Source organism: Enoplosus armatus, chromosome 12 (assembly GCF_043641665.1).
Source record: "Enoplosus armatus isolate fEnoArm2 chromosome 12, fEnoArm2.hap1, whole genome shotgun sequence".
NCBI lineage: Eukaryota > Metazoa > Chordata > Actinopteri > Centrarchiformes > Enoplosidae > Enoplosus > Enoplosus armatus.
Window position 1 is genome coordinate 19,975,330 of NC_092191.1, and position 20,412 is coordinate 19,995,741.

The following is a 20,412-nucleotide window of genomic DNA, read 5'->3' on the forward strand; positions in this document are numbered from 1 at the left end:
GCAAAAAATTGAAGACTCTCAGGCAGTGAGAATGCGAGCCGGCCTCTCCGGCCCGAATCAATCTTGGGATAAGTATGGACGATCGATCCACCACCAGCCCATCTACAGTTAAGCACTTCAGTGGATGTGCACTAATTGTCCTGTTGACATTAATTGTCATTAAAGGGCTTAAAACGGCCTCCCGGCTGTGAGTTACATCCTGCGCTGAGGTTGCAACCCATTTGTTTATTGGTGACATCACAGCTCTCTCACGGGTCACAGTTAAACCAGACAGGTGGACCACTGCGCGGGGCGGGCTCATGTGAAGCAGTGCTGCTCGCACAGATGACATCAGCCTCTTCTGTTGTCCCCGTTAAATGGTTGAGGGAAAATGTCTAGGTGTGTGTGTGTGTGTGGTTTATGCCACAGCCCACAGCTCTAACTTCCTGAGGGGGAAGTCTTAAAGGCCCCCCTGCATTGCTGCCACACCCCTTTAAATGGGGTGAATCAATCAGATTCATTTGGCCTAACAAATTGGTTTGTGTGTGTGTATTTGTGTGTGTATTCGCTCTGGATGTGAATGTGTATGCGAATGGGGGCCAAGGTGCATAAGAAAGGAGCTGTGTGGAGGGGTGGGGGGTGGACACACACCGATGCAAGCCTAACACATCCCTGGAAAAGGGGTCACGACCCCTCCTGCACTCAAACAGCATTTCAGAGTGGTAGAGACATGGAGAGGGTGAGTGCTTACCTACCACAGAGAAGCACGGACGAGACAGGAAACACGAGGAGAGAGTTATCGAGATTAGCTATACAGCATCAACACAAATCATCCCATCTGACTTTGTTTGATTGGAAGCTTTCCTTCCAGATCATTGCATCCATGTTGCCTGCCATTGAAAACGCACCTTTCTTATAAAACCAGATAACATTTTACATATTTGATGTGTAACACACGGTGTCTTTTATCACAGCAACGCTGAAGTTGACTTCTGAATAGCTTCAGTGTTTGCACATCTGCTGTTGTGGATTCAGTAGTTGGATTTATCATCTCCGAAGTGACGCATTTTCACATGATCAGACAGTTATTGTGACCCAATTACAGATACAAAATCAAATGTGCTGCACAAACTTTGAGGCAATCAATCAATGCCCCTGATAAACTGCTGATTCCACTTAGCTTGCCATTCTTCATGGGGTGGTTATTTACTGCACCCCTAGTGGCCAGATGACTAAACTACAGCACAAGAGCTTTCTTCTTGTGCGCCACACAGATTGAAGTCCTTCCTAAGTCATTTGAGCAAAACCCCTCCATTCAGAGAGCCTCCCCTCCTCTTCCCTTCTCCCCTGAATGGGGCTCTGGTTGAGACGAACAATGCCCACACCTTGAACAGGCCCACTGACTCGAGGGTCATTGTGCCGGAGAGGAGGGAGAGGATCGGCCAACAAGTGGCTCTCCCACTCTGTTATCACAGGACACCACTGTCTGCGGTGGGGCCTTTATGACTCGTTATGCCACCAACTCCCCCATCTCCTCACGGGGAATGCTGAATGACTGCGCTACCTTGGCTCTCACTGGCCTCATTTGCACCAAGAAAAGGAGGGGAGGAGGAGGAAGAAAGAGGGGCAGGAGAGGAAGGGAGAGAGAAAGAGCAGTGAATGGCACCATAACATAACAATGCACTTGGAGGCTCAGTTGGCAAACACAGCTGGGCCCGCAACAGTGAAGCGTTTAATGAGTCATAACTCTGAAGAGACAGTGGGCTCCTAAAACCACTTTTACTATATTGCAGTCTCTCTCTAATACACACAAACACAAGCACACTTTATATTACTACGAGTTTGATAGTACTTAACCACATATGTATGTAGTTTATTAGCCTACAGTGGTGCACCAGTTTCCCCATACCGCACAGATAATCTGTACAATTAGCCTTTTCATGACTAATGCGTCAGGCGTAATACAAAAACACTCACCTCAATAACCTGCTTCGAGTCCAGCCTGAAGTTAAAGTCTCCAAAGACAAAATATGGCAGCTTCTCATACCGCTGGTCCGTGATCCTGAAAAACACCACAACCAATTTGTCAGTGAGAGTTTTAAACCACCACCATAACCTCTGTGATGGGTGCTGGTAGATGGGACAGCTCACAACCATCATTCCTAATGATCCCAAGTTCTAAATTCACAATTTTGACATACATTTCTTTTCTGATTCCCCTGACCTCAGGGTATTCAGTTCACGAGGGCCACAGCACCACCTGGTGGTCTGAACTCGATTAAAAAGGGTTTCACCTTTCCAAAGCAGGGGACAAGTCTTTTGGCACATTACTTTTACGGCATTCATGACGCTATGGATGTAAGAATTGGGCGGACAGAGAAAATGACAGAAACATGGAATGTGAAATGCAAAATTTCAGGAAAAGCAGGAGGTCTATGATGAGGACTTATACGTTTACAGGAGCAAAGGATGTATTGGAGTTTAAACAGCTTGCAATCTTGAAAAAAAAACCTTGGACAAATGGTACGTCATGACTGAGATAAAAACCTGAAACACAGATATCCCAGCTATACTATCTTAATATTACTGTATTTGCCTTCAGGAAACCATGCATTATGCAGATCTAGTGATATGTTTAATAGATTTGCAAATTCATATGTGCAACGATTCACGCAGAAACAAATGAATGACCGACTGAAACTGCTCAGAGACCAGGTCATCCCTGCACCAAGTGTTGTTCATCTTCTGGGACTCGTCTGTTGTACTCGTCTCTGAATGCACGCTAGGGTGTTCAAGTAAACATGCTTTCGGTTCAAACTTGTTAATTCTCAGCTGACACCACAATTGAATTAACAAATCTTGATCATTCCCTTTGATAATCTGCTTTGATGGCAGAGAAAGTTCACGTGACTGAATTGATCAAAGGGGAGAGTGAACCAGCCCCAACCCCGAAGAGATGAATTCTGAAGATATTCTCTGTGTTGGTCCTGATGGCAGCTGCCTCAGAGAGAGGGAAGCTCAACCGACTCTGTAGATGTGTTGGGGGGTTATGGGTATGAGATCGAGAGTCAGAAAGACTTGTACAGCTTGAAATACTCCAACCGCCCATGCTGCCACAGGCTCGGCTTCAGTTGGAGTGTAAATAAAGTGACTCTTGATTGTGCTCTTTTGATGCCTCCCAAGGTTTTTTAAATCCGGCATATGTTATTGTCCCTTGTCTTGCAAATGCTCTTAATGCACTGCATGCGTTTCTTTTATCAACCTGAGAGTACTTAGTGTCAGAGGATTCATAGAGTTAGATCCTCTTTGTCATGGACTACTTCCAGATCTCCAGAACCACGCCACAGCGCCAGCATCCCGGTACTTTAAAAAAAAAAAGCACCTAAGCGACATATAATTAACTCCTATGCCTCATCACCTACTTAAAAGTGGCTCTTCTACAGAGCCGAGATAGGAAATTAAGGTGGACGCAGCGCAGCCTCTTGTGTAATTAATGATTCAGGATGCTTGGCTCGCTATCTCCACTAACCGTGCGGATAAATCTCACCGTGGACTTCCCAGGCCCAGATAACAATATATTTATGAGGCCGTAAAGAGAGAAGAAGCCTCTTCTTAGTGGAGGGTCTCGGCTCTGGCCGGCTGTCGTAAAGCATGGCCACTTTTTCTCTATGAGACAGAGAGAGGAAATGGCAGGAAGGCGAAGGTGACTGGAGTGAGGAGGGGCTATTATATTAAATTATATTAAACAGAGAGCATGTAACTTTGACATCCCATTATATTAAACACAAACTAGATCGTATTTCTATCCCATAGGACTTTCAAGAGGGTTAGCATCTAGAGTTGAATCTCCAAAATAACAACCAAACTGTTTCAAATCGATGAATGGTTTGGTCTATAAAATATCAGAAATTTAGAAAAATGCCTATTACAATTTCACAGATCCCTTGTTTGTCTGACCAAGGCTCCAAAGCCCAAACGGTATTCAGTTCACTGTCATAGAAAAGCGGCAAACGTCAACATTTGAGAATCTGGAGCCTGTGAATCTTGTCGTTTTTGTTTGAACGCTTCATTTCTTCAACTAATCAATCGTTTCAGCTCTACTCACAATACTAAAAGGCTTCTACTTTGACGGCAGTAGCATCAAGTTTCCAAAGCAAATGGCAGTTGACGTGGCGGTATCGTAAAACAGCTTGCGGTAACAGAATAAAGAGGTGGGGCCAAATAGAAGCAATGACATGCTTGGGTTGTGTGTGTAAATGAAATATATGTGCCTTGAGAGGCAGGTCTTGTAGGTGTGTGTACGGACACCTGCGGACATGAGCAGCTGATGAAATATATGTCATGCGGACCCTCGCAGATCCTAAGGTTTACATGGACGTTCAAATAGAATTTGCCTTAAGGTATTAAAATCATGAACCTTCATCACAGCTCCAGATCAAATTCATTGGGATCCATCAGCCTCAGGACACCTGAGTGCACCTCTCCAATGTCTTCTTAAAAATAAGGAAGACATGTTGCCTACATTTTTAAATTGGCTCATTGACAGCACTGGTCCCAGGAGGGATCTGTGGTTCAGTAGCCAAAAGAGTCGCCATGGATCTTTGAGCAAAACAATGAACTCCTACAATCTGACTCACTGCATATCACTATGATAAGATTCTGAGTTAAAACTTTATTAAACTGTACAAGTAATAACAGTTTCCAGTATACAGACTATATGTGTGTGTGTGTGTGTGTGTGTGTGTCTGCTCATTTATACACTCAAACTGGGACTGATGTCATTAATGACCTTACATCCCGGTGCTAAAAGACTCAGCTCTATTCAAACAGGGTTAGTTTATCCCATTGGCTCGATTGGAGGGCAGTAAAATGGCCGTACGCAGACGTCAGTGCAGTTGTTATAGGCGTGGGAACTCTTGTATTCCTTGTGCTAATAGAGAATTTACCACATCTGCTGTTGTGAGTGAGGAATACGGGCGACAGTCAACCTAACAAAATACAAACTCAGTTTTACGTTGTTTCGGTCAGTAATCTGTACATGTGACTCGAAAAAAAGATATAAGACAGATAAGAGAATGGGTTAAAAGATGAATGGGGAAAAGTGGGTGAAAAGTAAGGCAGGGAAGATAACAAGTAAGAGAGTATGTGTGGTTTCTCCAGAGCCTGGAGGTCTTCCTCCTCCATGTCCTGTAGCTTTATCCCGCTAACAGCCGTGTCTAATACCCGCAGCCTGGCTGTTTTGTCTGCTGCTCCAAGGTATCAGCCACAGGTCAGAAGGTAACACTCTGTTTACACGATCATTTCCTAAAGCACTCATGGTGACCCGCTGGTGTGAAAGTTGACTTTTTTTTCTTGGCCTTTGTGGGGGGGAACGAAGAATTGCAACATTAGCTACAGCTACTGGGCGTGAAAGGGGTCTGAGGGTGGGGGGTCCCGAGCTTGGGGGGCCCCTCCTCGCTGACCCTCACCCTCAGCGGGGGCCCCATTAGCCTCGTCATCACAGTTCATTCAGGCAAACTGTAACAGTGTCAGTGACATTCTCCCACAAAGACGCACTCCTTTACACAGTCTATAAACATGCTTCTCCTGGCCAATTCATCGCGCAGTGACACCCCTGAAAGAGGCTCTTCACAAGGGCCGTTCTCACTGAGGTTTGGGCAGGGGCCTTCGTCAGGCCTTCCTAGGGGCCACACAAAGACAGGGGTCAGACGCTAATTTATAACATGGCCCCCGGCTCTGCTCCCAGGCTCCTTAAACCACCAGCACAAAGCAACCGCAGCACATTCTCTCTTTCTGTTTCCACTTTTCTCTCACACACAAACATGCTGTCATGAAAAAAAACACACCTGTGCCCAAGACTCCGAAAAACGCTCTTCCACCAAAGACACAGACAGCATCTCAGTCTCACAGATAACACTCATGTACATCACAATAACGCGTAGAAAACCTGCTTATAAATCTTTCTCCTTCACAGCAGCCTCAATCCCTCACTGACTCCTCGCCAGATTACACGCCGTGATTGACAGCTAAACTGAGCCATAATAGACAGTCGATATGGGATTATGAGGGTGCAGCGGGGGGCCATGTCATGATTATATTGACAAGATGACTTACCATAAGTTGGCCGTTCAGATTCGACTTTGCACACAATGGCTGGGCCGAGCGCAGTCATCCATTGTAAGTAAATGTTGAGAATTTGGGAGAATGTTAACATTGTGAAGAATGTGCTGGGTGACGTCTTTCTGAATGGGCCAGGGGTGGCCCCTGACAGGACCTTTGACACCGCAGGACAGCCTTCCCCTCGTCCCCCTGTTAGCACCCTAGCACCTCAGTGACGCCCACCCCACCAAGAACACCATGCAGGAAAGATGTGGTGCTGAGGGGGTGTGAGGATGTCGCTGCGGTCACACAGAGGTTAACAAATAAGTCAACTCGAGCCAACGGCGTTGTCAACACAAACTCGAGATGAGTAAAGGTGGAGCCAACTTATGAGATAATACGATACGAGGAGGGAACAAGGAAACGTTCCATTCCAACGGTCACTGAGAGGTGTCTGCTGAATCTGTTCTCCGTGGAATTTTGTCTAAAATGGACAAAAAGGGTCTCCCCAGGTCCCTTGTGTGTCAATTAGGTTTTGGTAATTTGATTACTTGCAAATTTGTCTGGGAATTTGCACCACTATGGTACAACTTAACTGCATCATCAGCTGCATTATTACATAATATTGTGGCCCTGCCTCTTAAAATCTAGATGTACAGTAACACCTTTGTTATTCCAGTGTATACTGTGCTAACATGGTGCTTTATCCTAAATAGGAGAAATGCACCAAAATGAAAAATCTAAATTAACTGTGTCTCATCCAATTACCATGACGTGATTACAGAGGGTCAGGTAGTGTTTCAGTATAGGAGTGCCAGTTGGTTTCTGGGTCCCTGTGCGAACTATACTGAGGCTGCCATGAACAGTACTTGATGGTAACATGGGCACAAATAGGGGCCTGACAGCAAATTTTAATTTGGGCCCTCAAACATGTTACATTTGGCTACGCCTGTAAGAGCAGAGGAAATTAGAGCTATATATAAAGACAAAGATGGTCAAAATATGTCCACACATTTACTACCAGTCTCATCTACAGTGTATGTAATGTACATGCAATATTCTCAGGGGTATTTTTACTTGTCTGGCTAACACAGGGATTGCATGTCAATGCTTTGGTTGCCTGCGTGGCCAGAAAAGTCAAAAAGAGAGACGGGTGACAAAGCTGTAACCGACAAATCTCTGAATGGCCCATGTCCATCTATAAAATGTAGAAAAATGGGGGTAGGGGAACATTCAAAATTCTTTTCAGGTGCTGGATATCCATATATATCTATCCCCCACCCTCTCTCAGAGTGACTGCTGGAGCACGGTGTGTGCGTGTGTGTGTGTGTGTGTGTGTGTGTGTGTGTGTGTGTGTGTGTGTGTGTGTGTGTGTGTGAAATAAACAGGTCCACTGTGAGCAGAGAGACACTGGGGAAGATTAACCTCTGCTCCTGCAGGCCTCCCAGGGTGAGAAGGCAGTTCAGAGTCACACACCGACAAACACACGCACACACACACACACACACGCACACACACACGCACACACACACGCACACACACACAAAACAGTAACCTTGTCATACAACGTAATTTGAATATTGCTGCTATATGTGTGTATGTGTACACGCACACTGAGGAAGAGCAAAACAAGCATCAGAGTTTCCTTTCAAAAGGACACATGACATGGAGTATGAACACGATACTTGCATGGACACACACACACACACACACACACACACACACACACACACACACACACCCACACACACACACAATCTACTCTCTTTAATAAATTCATTCTGGCTTTATGGAGGATCTCCCTGTGATTATCCAGTCCTCCCTCTTGCAGCTCAACATGTCTATTGGCTGGAAACTAGCCGGCCTTTCTCTGCTCTTTCAGCCTGTTGTTCTGGGAAAAGCCTAAAGGGAAACATTTAGATTGGAGGGCTCTTTGAGACGCTCTGACAGTTGACTGATGACCGTCCATAAAATGACAAAGCATCGCTGTGTGGTGGCCAGTGCGGCCCACTGCCTCCCCATGGGAAACTAATTGCTTTGAATTGTTAACGGCAACATTATTTTTCTGCCAATCATTGCTTTTCAATGCCCCGAAAATGAGCATGAAACAAGTCTTTTCAGCGAACAAAACAGTTAAATGTCCCCAATGTTGATCAAATTAACTTCAGCACTGTGACAATGGACTATATTTGTGTGAAAATAATGGCGCGCCACAAAGGACGCCTTTATGCCAGGATTTCACAGTTGTAATGTAAAACTGTTCTCCCCTGAACCGGACCAGCCACTCTGAATGGGGGGTTGGAAAAAAGAAACAAACTCCAATACACAAAAGGGATTCTTTTTTTTTTTTTAAGGAAGAGAAAAAAAAACTGTTGATTTTATCTCATGCTATCATTTCAGGTCTCATTTAGCAGCCATGTTCTCCATCCTCCAGAGGTTTCAGGATCACTTCCATTACATCAGCTGTCTCGCGCAGAAATAAGCTAATAAGCAGATTTGTTTTTACTGCATTCACATTTACAGCATCTTGTCCCTTTATGGCAAGAACACTATTCCTTACATTCTATAAAATGTCAAATTAAATTATTCTTAAAAACATAAAGCAAATATATTTAGTGCACTTAAGTGCATTTAAGTGCACTTAAAAACTATTAAATCTTGACATAATTATTAAAAACAAGGATTCTCCACATCAAGGCGTAGCTGAGTCAACAAGGTAAGTAATGCCCGATGCAGCCCCTGAGCACACACTGTATGTGCATTTTCAAAGGACAGGAAAACAAGAAGGGGATGCATTTCAAGCAGAGCTTTGCTTTACTCTTGTGGAAGTGGCCCACACATCAACACAGCTACAGAGCAGTGCTTTTTTGATGTGACTCAATAGTGAGGGTCTGGCTGGCTAAACGCTGTTCCTTCTCAGCATTGTTCCCCCGAGGCCTTGAAGCACTTTGGAGATAAACACCGTTTAGCAGTTAAAAGGGCCACAGAGGAAAAGGCTTATCAGATGTCTTCTCAATGGGCCGTAAGCTGCATTATTAGGCCTGGGCCCCAGATAAGGTGGAGGCTGAAGTTTTGAGCCCCGGCAGCAGGACTCCCCAGCGCTGCCGTGTGATCAGGCTCCTGTGCCGGCCGCCTCACAGAACTCAGCTGGTGGTGTGTGTAAACCCCCCCCCCCCCCCCCCCCCCCCCCCACACACACACACACACACACACACACACACACACACACACACACACACACACACACACACTCCTCTCCCATCCCGCAATGAGAGATTAGAGCTCGGGGAGAGAAGAGAGAAGGAGGGGGAGTTTGGCTTTAGAGATTCCCCCTTTCCCTTTTCCTGCTCTGCTTTCTGGGGGTAGGAGTCAGAGTCAGGACAATGGCCAAAAAGATGGTTCCCAACCAGCCGCTGAATGGGAACACTGTTGGTGGTAGCGCTTCATTCAAAGCCCGGCCCGGGCACATTGTCCTCCCAGAACGGCAGAGGAGAATGGAGTTTGCTGGTGGCTGCCAAAAGGTTAGCAGCCTCTGTGAAAGGACCAACCCATTATTCACTGCCCTTTACAGAGCCCAAGCACCCTTTGTGCTCCTCCTCCCTTCCCTCCGCACCGCCAGCTTTTTCTCACTCCGATGCTCCGGATCTGCGCCCGACGGTTTCCCCCCAAAGTGAGCGACTGAGGCGCGATGCCACCGCTATCCCACCCCTGTACCCCTGTAGCAAGGAATACCAGGGTAGCCGGAACATATAACGACCTCCCCTCCACCACCTTGCCTCACACCACTTACCCCTCTCATCCCCACCCCTGTCAAAAAAAAAAAAAAAGGAACCTTTAAATGATATGGCCCAGAAGTAACAACAGGGTTACCATTCACAACACAAGGGGATTTAGAAAGAGGGAGCGTGGAAACTGCCACTCAGCCAACACAACTTCTATTCAATCCCCTCAGCCACCCGACTTAAACGCAGAGACTCCGCCATTTAGGTGTATTTACAAGGGGACCTTTAAAAATAAATCAAGTGCATGATGAAAGCAGAGGAAATACAATGAAAACACTTAAATGTAAGCAACAACAGAGGTCCTTTTGAAACTTCATTATGCCAGTAAATCCAGGTAAGTTACAGCGCAATAAAAACTGCAAAAGCTGCCTTATTCTTAAAACACTCCAACTTCCCTGTCCATTAAAGACGGACCATTCTTCCATCAAATCCAGAATGAAGTACAGGTAAAATATGACCTCGTAGAGAATACTTGGAAAAGCGCCTCATAATTCATGCACGTCAGAAAGCCGGGTGATAATGTATGCCACCCATTTATGCATGTAGTTATTCAAAGTGGAGGCGGCGGGGAGCCATGTCGTGCATTCTGATGCCATTTGAATGGGAGGTCACCTGCTGCGACGCTGCTACCAGGCTTTTATTCGGTGTTAGCATGGCCAGGTAGGGAGCAGAGGTTGCTCCGCGCACTCTCTCATTCTGCTCCGCTGCAAATGGATATCCCATAAATCACATTAGCGCGCCCTATGAATGGGTAGCCTGGCCTGTTTGTATAGAGGCTTTACTCAGCGGCAGGGCTGAGAAATCTTTACCATTAACAATTAAGATTCCTAGATCCTCGCCACCATAATTACAAATGTTACATTTATTCAGAGGGTTGATCCTCTTGGGAGCATGAATATGCAATTGGCATGGCAATCTGCCTGTTACACTATAATATTTCTAGTATAGAATTGGAGGCAGATTTAATTGAAATAAGGGCAATCATTTTTGATATCTGGTGTACAAAGTTGACAAACAGAGCTGGCGGCTGAGCTCAGGATGCAAAATGGAAAGAGTTCGTCCCCTGAGGAGCATGAATATGCTCAGTAAATGTCAAGACGATCAAATTAGGATTCATCCTTTCGGGACCGACATTTTCCATTGCAAACCCGAATTTCGAAATGTACCAAATCTTTTTTTCAAGGGGAAATTTTGACCTGTCAGTGGCGTCAGGTCAGGATCACCTGAATCGTTCCATCATGGGGGCCAAGACTTTTTATATCATATCAGTACTTTTTTTTTTACATACATTGGACCCAAGTGTTGGACAGACATATGGCCCAAATGGCTAAACACTTTCATCCTTTTTGCCTGCCGGTAGTGGGACAAAACCGAAAATGAATGTAGGATTACACCACCAAAAAAAAAAAAAAAAAAAAAGAAAATGCTGAAAAGTAAGGAGGGGTTGGAGAGAGGGACAGAAAAAGAACAGATAAAAGAGAGCTGGGAGTTCACAGACCGTGTAGTGAGTAAGACCCCCTACTTTTACAGACAGATGTAATCCCACTGGTCTAGGACTGAATCCCACCGAAATCTTCTCCGCTGCACCTCTCCTGCTGGGCTCACTCTAAGCCTACATTACAATATCAGTACAGGTTTGTGGGAATTGTGGACAGTATGTACTACATTTTTGGACATATCGAATTCCCATTCTTAAATTAACAATATTATGCTGATTATCTGAAGAAATGCAGGTAAAGACTTCATTCCTCTCTACATGCAATGAGTCCAATAAACTGTGATGAAGTCTGACAACACAGTGACGGAGTGACTTGAATTTTCCTCTTTATGGTCATATCTCAGTGAAGGAGAAAGGGGTCCCCCCCTTGATCTCTTCAAGACTAAAGTACGGATGAAAAACTACGAGAGAAATAGAGGCGGCGTGTACAGTACCTGTCTAAAACGTAGCCCAGCGCCTTCTGCCTGGTCCCAGAGTAGACAGAGGGGCTCTTCTCCCAGGCCACCAAGTTGGATGCATCGTGGAAAAGGTGGATGTTGACCAGATCAAAGGCACTGGGATGAAAGAGCACAGTCTGAGTGACCTTCTTCAACCAGAACATGTGCTAGTTTGTGAAGAAATTACAGGTTTCTTTTTTTTTTTATGAATCCATCAACTGCATTAAGACTTTATCTTTTAACACAGTAATCATAGACAACTAAAGCGCTGGTGAAAGTTAATTATATGCATTTTTAATGGGGGTTTGGAATCAAACTCTTGCACACAAAAATTATATTGGACTGTTACTTATAAGTGAATGTGATGACAATGAATCCCCAGAGAGAGAGATTTACGAAACAAGGCAGTAGATGAGCTTTTGGTTAAATGACAGTAACGATTAGACAATAACAAGGAAGCATTTTGTCATTAGCGACAGTACACATTATCTGATTTTTCCTGATGGTTCTCTAACCCAGACCCACAAACACTACATACAAGTGCAGATATCACTACATACAGACACTAATCTGCTTTCTTTCAGTCTGTCCTGTCAGGGGGGGGGGAAGCAAGATAGCTCAATGTACAGTGATGAACACCTCCCCTGCTGATCCTATCAATCTGGGCTGTTTTGTTAGCACGGTGTCAGGCAGGGTGACCCAGAGGAATTGGTCTTATCTCAAGGGGGGTTTATTCTGCAGTGACATCCAGAACAAATGAATACATGCATGGCTTTGGCTATCTCTGTCTATCCCATCTCTGATCTGATCTCCCTATTCTTCACCAGCCTCTCTCGATCCCTCTCTCTCTCTCTCTCTCTCTCTGCCGCTTTTGTCAAACGCCGTGCCCCTATTAAATGCTTACCGTTTCAGCTCTTTAGTTCTCATGTCATCCCTCTATTAGATTACAATCCCCGTCTACCACCCCTCAGCCACCCTCCCCCTCTCATCCCCGTCCCCTGCTCTGCACACTGGAAGCCAGCGTTGGTATTCATCCCGTACAGGTTCAATTGCATGTAATGTTTTTTGTCATCTGTCATATGCAACTGCTTGACTAACGTGATTACGTCTAATCAAATCCCCGCTTGCTTCCGTGGCACACTGTTCGGAGAGGGTTCAGCCATGTAACTCACTCTCTCTCTCTCTCTCCTCCTGTGCTCGTCTACGATAACCACGCAGCCCACCGCGGCTTGTGGGTAAAGCCACAAGTTTTATTCAGAAAACTCACCAGTCAGCCAGGGCCCATCGAGTTCTGATGAATCCCTTTCTGGACCACTTGCACTGCAGAACAGAGAGACTCAATTTAGGGTGACATGGGGAGAATGTGACATTAGTGAGGATTCAACAGGCATCATGAGGCTAATAAATGTTTCACAATCAAGTAACAATGCCCATCATCTGGGAGCACACTTTCTGTCACAGCGTAAAAATTAAAAAAAATGTCCTGGAAACTCAACTTATAAGGGCTTTAATGAAATGAAAGAGCTGGAATAATCTAATAACCTAATCTAATCGAATAGGTTAGCAGAAGTCAAAGTAACTACGTACATTTACTCAAGTACTGTACTGAAGTACACCTTATACTTCTGCTTCACTAAATTTCAGAGGGGATTACTGCACTTTTTACTCCACTATATTTACAGAATCTGACCGCGATAGTGTGAAGGTACTTTACACAAAATTAGTGCACTGTTACGAAACACTACCCAGCGGCATATAAAACTGGAAAAATAGGTTGACAGTGACCAGCCTCAACATTAAAATGCTGTTTACATATTAATACATCAATAATATCACTCCAATAATACCATGTATATTAAAATGATAATTTGGCCATTCTGCAGTGAGCCAAGTCATTTTGTTCCTAAAATGTGGTCCCACTAGTACTAGTATGAGTACTTCTTCCACCACTGGGGGTTAGTCAGTCGACTTTGGAATTAAGTGGCAACTCATTTTCCTAATTGATTACCTGAAGTGTTTAAGTCAGTTTTCTGTCAGAAATGCCAAAAACAACCCTATTTGCAGGTTGTCAGTTGTGAGTTGCTGCTTTCCTTTATCTCATGTGTTAGTAAATGAAATATCCCATCCCAGCAATTTGATAACATTAACTTGTCACCATTTTATAGACCAAAAGAATAACTGATTAATTAAAAAACAAACACCACATTAATCGAGAAGGAAAATACTCGTTAGTTGCAGCACAGCAGTTGCAGGAACACACTTCTTTTTTTCTTTTTTTCCATTTTTTAATATGGACAATTCTTATTAGGCAGGAAGCCTGTTTATTTAAACCCAGCTGACAGAAATACATCTATCATCTTTTCTTTTCTTCAGACACTTCAAAAGTTACTTTAAAGTGCCACATGCCCGTTAAATAACGCAGAGAAATGTAATGTGAATGGCTGCAGCACAGAACCTACAGTCTGTGTGGGTGAAAGTTATAGAAAATACACAGCGCATACACATACAAGTGTGCGAACACTGCAGACAGCCAGTGTGCAGCTGTTTGATCAGATCCCACCAGCCTTGAGTTAATTATCCAATCACAAGTCCAAAGATGTTTCTCAAGCAGCACATGATTCACCATGAAGCTGGTTATTAAATGAGAGACAAATTGATGTTGCGAGTGTTCTCATTCTGAATAGATAAATAAGTCTCTTTCCCTCGGCCTCTCTCTTTTTCTGTCCATCTCCCTCTGATACTCCTAATGGGGAGTTAACTGCGGTGATGAATAAACTAATTACGGGCCAGGTCACATAATTACAAATTGACTAATTTTATTTTAAAAACTCAGATGCAAATTAAAAGGCTAAGAGGTATTTGATTGCGCCTCACATCCTTCAATCTGCATTAGTACAAGATTAACTGTATCAAATTGAATTACATTAGCATACTTGAATTAATCCATACTGCCTCGGCAGGATGTATGGGCCCAATTATAACTCGCCGTCCCAATATTGTGACTTTGAAAGGAGCAAATGGAATTAGATGCGAGTGTCACACTGCAGCAACGGATTGACCTTACACTTAGGAAAATATGATTTAAACAACCGGAACCAGAATATATTGAAAGGAAAAACAAAAACTAAGATCAGTAATTACATTCAAATGCACGTGTGTGTGTGTGTGTGTGTGTGTTCGACTACGCATTGACTATGTTGCACAGAACAATCCATTAGTGCGCTGAACTGTGGGCGTTTGCTGATGTAAAGTTGAGGTAAGAAAATCTTGAGAGTGGGGAGGCTGCTCCTCAACCAAGACGACAAGATGAAGAGTGAGTATTTGGGGGTGGGGGTGGCTTGGACTTGCTCAGTGCCCATACAAGCTCTGACTGCAGCCAGAGACGTTTAATCTCGATTTAATTTAAAGAGCCATTAACTACAATCGCAGCATTAAAATCCATCACTTCCTTGACACCCGGCCCCAGATTGCCCCATTTCCTCCACGTATGACTGATTGAACCCCTGCTTCATCGCTTGCTTATAAAACACACACACACACGCTGTAAACACACACACACACACACACGCGGTAAACGCGCAGACGACCATCCCAGTCAAGCGGAACAAGCGTCTACGTATCGGAAAGTAAGAAATAAAAAAATATACTCTGCTATCTAATTTTTTGCCAATTTCAGTGCTTTTATTTTGTAATAGGAGTCCAGTTAAGATGATTATCTCACGCAATCAATCAAAGAGCCGAAGAAGAAAAGAGTCTCTCTCTCTCTCTCTCTATTGGTTGACATGGTGACATCATGATTTGGTTGCCGCAGCTGATATTGGAGCAGAGATGATGACACAGATGCTGTCCAGCCCCATTTAATCTCCTGCTGAAACATCATCATCACCCCTCCCTCCCTCCCTCCCTTGCCACTCCGCGCGCACACACACACACACACACACACACACACACACACACACACACACACACACACATCTTAAAAACAGATGAATTTAGCCAGTGTACTCTTTGATAAGCTATGTCACAGTGATATAGAATAGAAGACGCGTTTGGATGAAATGGACAGGTGACATGTACTCATATCATACATCAGGTTTGGGGGCTATAAAGAGTCAGTGAGAGGGGGCGGGGGGGGGGGTGGGAGGAGTCAAAGGGCAACGGTAAAAGGTCACAAGGCTCCGGGGTGACATTGGCTGACCTTCCACAGGTCAGCGATGGCGTCTCCGCCCATGACAGTGATGAACGGCAGCTACGCAGTGGGTCACATCCAGGGGTGTCGGGCAATACATATACAGGCTGACCACAACACACACACACACACGGGATGAGACAGACACAGACAGACAGAGGAAATAAGAAAAAAAAAAAAAGACAACATGATGGAGGAAAGCAGGACCATCGCATTCACTGGAAGCTGGAAACCACTACATAAAACTCCCCAATTGTGACCAATGGAAAATTATGCTCCTATAAAATGTCAGACATGACACACACACGATCCTACTCCCAGTCCTTGTCCAAAACACCCTCCCACCACCGTTTCCCGGTCCATCCCGTTTGATTCTTTGACCTTTCTTATATTTCAGCTCAAAGTCCGACCCCCATAAATAATATTATGGCAGGGTGATGTTTGGAGGGGGGTGATAGAAGAGTGCAGGACAGGAGGGGCAGGGGGGGGGGGTGGTGGTGGGGGTCACACAAAAGCCCTGTGACAGAAATGCACTGCGAGTAATAAGTAATACACACAAACGCTGATTGATCTGAGCCCCGGTAGACAGTCACATTTATCTTTATTCCATCATCTGTTGGCGGGGGGGGGGGGGGGGCTCACATAGAGGTTTATGTGACTGGACATCACATGAATGTACATGTGTGTGTTTGGATAAAGATGCACCACATATGCAGGGAGCAGGAAGTGCTTTAAGAATTCACACGGTAGTTTAATGGAGAAACGAAGGAAAATGGTGGATTCAAAAAGCCTATATTTGATTTTGTTTGCAGTGCAGTCCAGTTGTTTTTCTGCTCCTTCATTTAGCTTCCATTTCAGCATTATCCCCTCATTCATGAGCTCCTCACAGTCTCGCGGCTCACGCCTGTCAGGGGGGGACAGCATCTGTGTCACAGGTGTCTTTGTCTGGTGATAAACGCAGGGAGCGTTTTACAGGCGATGCCAGTTTAAATGACTTCATCTCCTTAACGTACGCAGCCCATCCATGAATCACACGTGGTGTTTAAATCAAAGGAGCAACACATGAAGGAAGTTAACTTTCAGCGGCGGGGCAGAACTTGAAAGTAATCACAGCCACGTATCAGAGCGTACTACAGAGGGCACTAAAAGGGGATGAAAAGTCAATGCTTTTATGGACACGCTCATGGTGCCAAACAACAAATAGAAACTCATATGGATGTTGATCTACAGCCTGTCCCGCTCTTTCCCTTCTCTCTTTTCCTTTTATTTTTTTCCTCCTACGGCTGTGTAAAACAATCGATAGCAAGGGCACATTAAGGTCTGGGTCGTATACTTTATTTATATAAGGCAATGACAAATCCTCGTGATGCAATGGCTTTTTTTTTTTTTTTTCTTTTTTTTTCTTGGAGGCATGTATTACCGCGCCAAACAAATAAATATATTAATGCCCACTGGGGAGGCGGAGAGATTGACGGAACAACGGGAAACGACAGGCCGCCAAAATCCATCACGGCGACCTTTCAAAAGAAATGCGCCTGCAATTTTGTCCACTTCCTTCTTATTCAGCCTTTCAATTAACGTCCCCGCTTCTCTCCCCTCCGCTTACAGCTATAACTCAGGGTGGGATTACGGAAAAAAGAACCCACGTTTTGCATACGGACGGGGTTGTCACTTAAATCAGAATCAAACTACTGCGGGAGCAGAAAGCAGGAAGTGTGAATGGAAGTGATTTCAGCCAGTGTTTTATTTTATGACATTGAGTTCAGCCACTTTTAAGAGCTGAAATAGAAAGCCATCATGAGCACGGTCCGGGTTATGTGACGACGGATCTTCTCAAAGCGTGAAGTCATATTATTCTGACATAAAGTTTTTGATTGTTCTCTTTCCGCGCTAAGTAGCACGCGCTGCACTAGAGCTCAAACATTTCAGTCAATCAATCCACGAGTCGACTGACCGATGAATAACTATTTTGATAATCGACATTCGTTTACTTTTCAAGTAAAAATGCCAAACATTTGCTTCTTAAATGTGAGTGTTTTCTCCTTTTCTCTGTTGACAAAATGAGCAATTTGAATCACCTTAAGTTCCAACTGTGGTGGATATTTTTTCTCAGTTCTGTAGAATTGAATCTGTGGTGATTAATCATTTAATTTCGAAAATCATTTCCACCTCAAATCGAAGATTCAAATAAGAGGTAGCTGCAGCCCTGCTCTGCACGCAGCACCTTGTGAGGATTTGCAAATAAAAAGACACACACTTCACGTGCCTGAACCAGCGCGCAGCACTCAAGTGCAGTGAAATGTACTGAATGATATTTGGCTTCTCTTTTATACACACAAACACACACACACACACACAGACAGCAAGCCCTCCCACCATGATGTCATCAGCAGCTCGCTCAGTGACACTTTATTAATGGGAGACTATAAAGGTGAGACACAAGCAGAGACACACACACACACACACACACACACTGTCTCCCAGCGGCCACCTGAGCTGTCTGCTGTCACTCTCTAACCTTCCCCAGAGGATCCTCTCTGACAAACTGGATGAATTCCAAATCTTTTTTCTTCTTCCCCTTTTTCGTTTTGCATTGATTAGTTATGAGCATGTAAACAAGATACCTGCCCTCTGTGTCTCTTCTCACGACTTCAATCAATAATCATTCGGCTCGTTGCACGTCCGTTAACAACAGTTAACTCGACACATCTGAGGCTGCGTGTCCCAAAACTGAGTCAACTGGTTTGGGACTCCGTGCGGCGTTCCGTCCGGTCCAAGATCCGCGTGTAATAGGATTCCTCAAAGCTGCAGATGGATGGCAAATCTAGGCGGTTTCATCTACTAAAAGAGGGCATAAATCACTAGCGGAGGAAGCGGGGACGAGGCAGGGGTTATCACCAGTCTGCCTCCCTCATGAGAGCTTTGCATTAAAGCATTAGTGAAATTAATTCATCTTTCATAAGAGGTTTGAGCAGTATCTGTGATCTATGATAACAACCAATTTCTCACTACGGAGGGGCCGGAGGAGGGGGAGGAGAGAGAAAAAAATACTCGGCGACCCTGATAGACTACACAAATCTGCTCTTTTTAAATGGGCTAACATTATCTGGAGTGCTGCTCTCTGGAGCATCATCCCAGATTCATATCCCAGCCGGGAAAGAGGCATAAATCACCGGGCAAAACTTTTCTCATCTGTCCCCCCCCCCCACCGCCCCCCACCCCGGCCCGCGCGCCCGCCTCCATGCCTCACACACCTCCCTTCTCTCTACATCACTCCCCTCATCCCTCTCGCGCTGTGCTATGCCAGGTTTGTTTTGTGGTTTTCCTTTGCTTGCCCTGTTAAACGCAGAACAATGCTTCTGCTGTAATCACTTTAAATGGCTGCGCGCCTCAATCAGTGTAATTGGTTTTAGATCATCTATGGAATGGGGAAGTGGGAAACCTGAGCTGTTTTGGGTGTGTGTGTGACTGCATGCATTTGTGTGTCTATGTCTAGGGTGGCTCAGGGTGGGGAGTCCTGCAGTGTGTGAAAGAGACGGAAATTGGGGGGAAGTGTGTGAAGGGGCCGTATCCATCTGTTTTGCATATATTTGCAGAGGCGGCCGTCGGAGCATGGTTGACAGATGAGTGGGGAGTGCGGGGATGACACACGGGCGGTCGTGCTCTTTATTACTATATCAGCACAGCTATGCTCGGCGCTCTGATGGCACACCACGCCGAAACCAGAAAAGCCCGAACACAGCGGAGTGAGCACAGATATTGCTCCACGGGACACGGCAGACACAAAGGGGACTTTCTCCGTTTCACGATTTGACGATTTTTTTTTTTTTTTGACTGATTTGTCTTCAAATCAGCCACGTGTCAGCCGGATTTCCTTGAAGCAGGAAAAAACAAAACTGGACCGTAAAACACAAAAAATGCATAGAAAATGTGACGGCTTTTGAAAAATCAATGAAACACAGGGAAAAGGAAATCTCTTTTTGTATAAATTATTACCTGAAGTTTGGCATTGTGAACGTCTTTTAACGTATTTTATAAGATTTCTTTTGCAATCTTGCTTGGGGGAATGTGTCTATATAAATGTGTGATAAAAAAAAAGGGCAAAGGATACTGCACGTCAAATGAGTGACTGATCACTTTTTCCAAGCTTATATAAACCTGCATACTGCATACCACGTAAAAAAAAACTGTGTTCATTTGTCATGACACATTTCCTCCTCACATCATCTGTGATATCTGTCAGTCCACGTCTCCGCAAGACAGCTGAGCCACCACCAGTCCCTCAAGTGCTCTTATCACATTACCCACCTCAGGAAAGTAGTCCTGTGGAAACTTCTCCTTCTCCAGCGAGGGTGTGCTTTCTAGTGTCTCTGAGTAGGTCTCCTTCCCTACCACCTTCTTGAATTTCTTGGCTGTGTGGAGACGGAG

General features: G+C 44.8%; 1 protein-coding gene across 1 annotated transcript in view; it reads right to left on the bottom strand.

Moving 5' to 3' along the window:
• LOC139294069 (inositol polyphosphate-5-phosphatase A) overlaps window positions 1–20,412 on the bottom strand; it is a 122,974-nt gene that overhangs the window by 33,320 nt on the left and 69,242 nt on the right. Inside the window, exons 6-9 of the mRNA XM_070915845.1 lie at window positions 20,293–20,396; window positions 13,063–13,115; window positions 11,793–11,912; window positions 1,957–2,041 (exon numbers count right to left, since the gene is read on the bottom strand). Coding sequence (XP_070771946.1) covers window positions 1,957–2,041; window positions 11,793–11,912; window positions 13,063–13,115; window positions 20,293–20,396 — 362 coding nt within the window. The remainder of the gene's footprint in view (window positions 1–1,956; window positions 2,042–11,792; window positions 11,913–13,062; window positions 13,116–20,292; window positions 20,397–20,412) is intronic.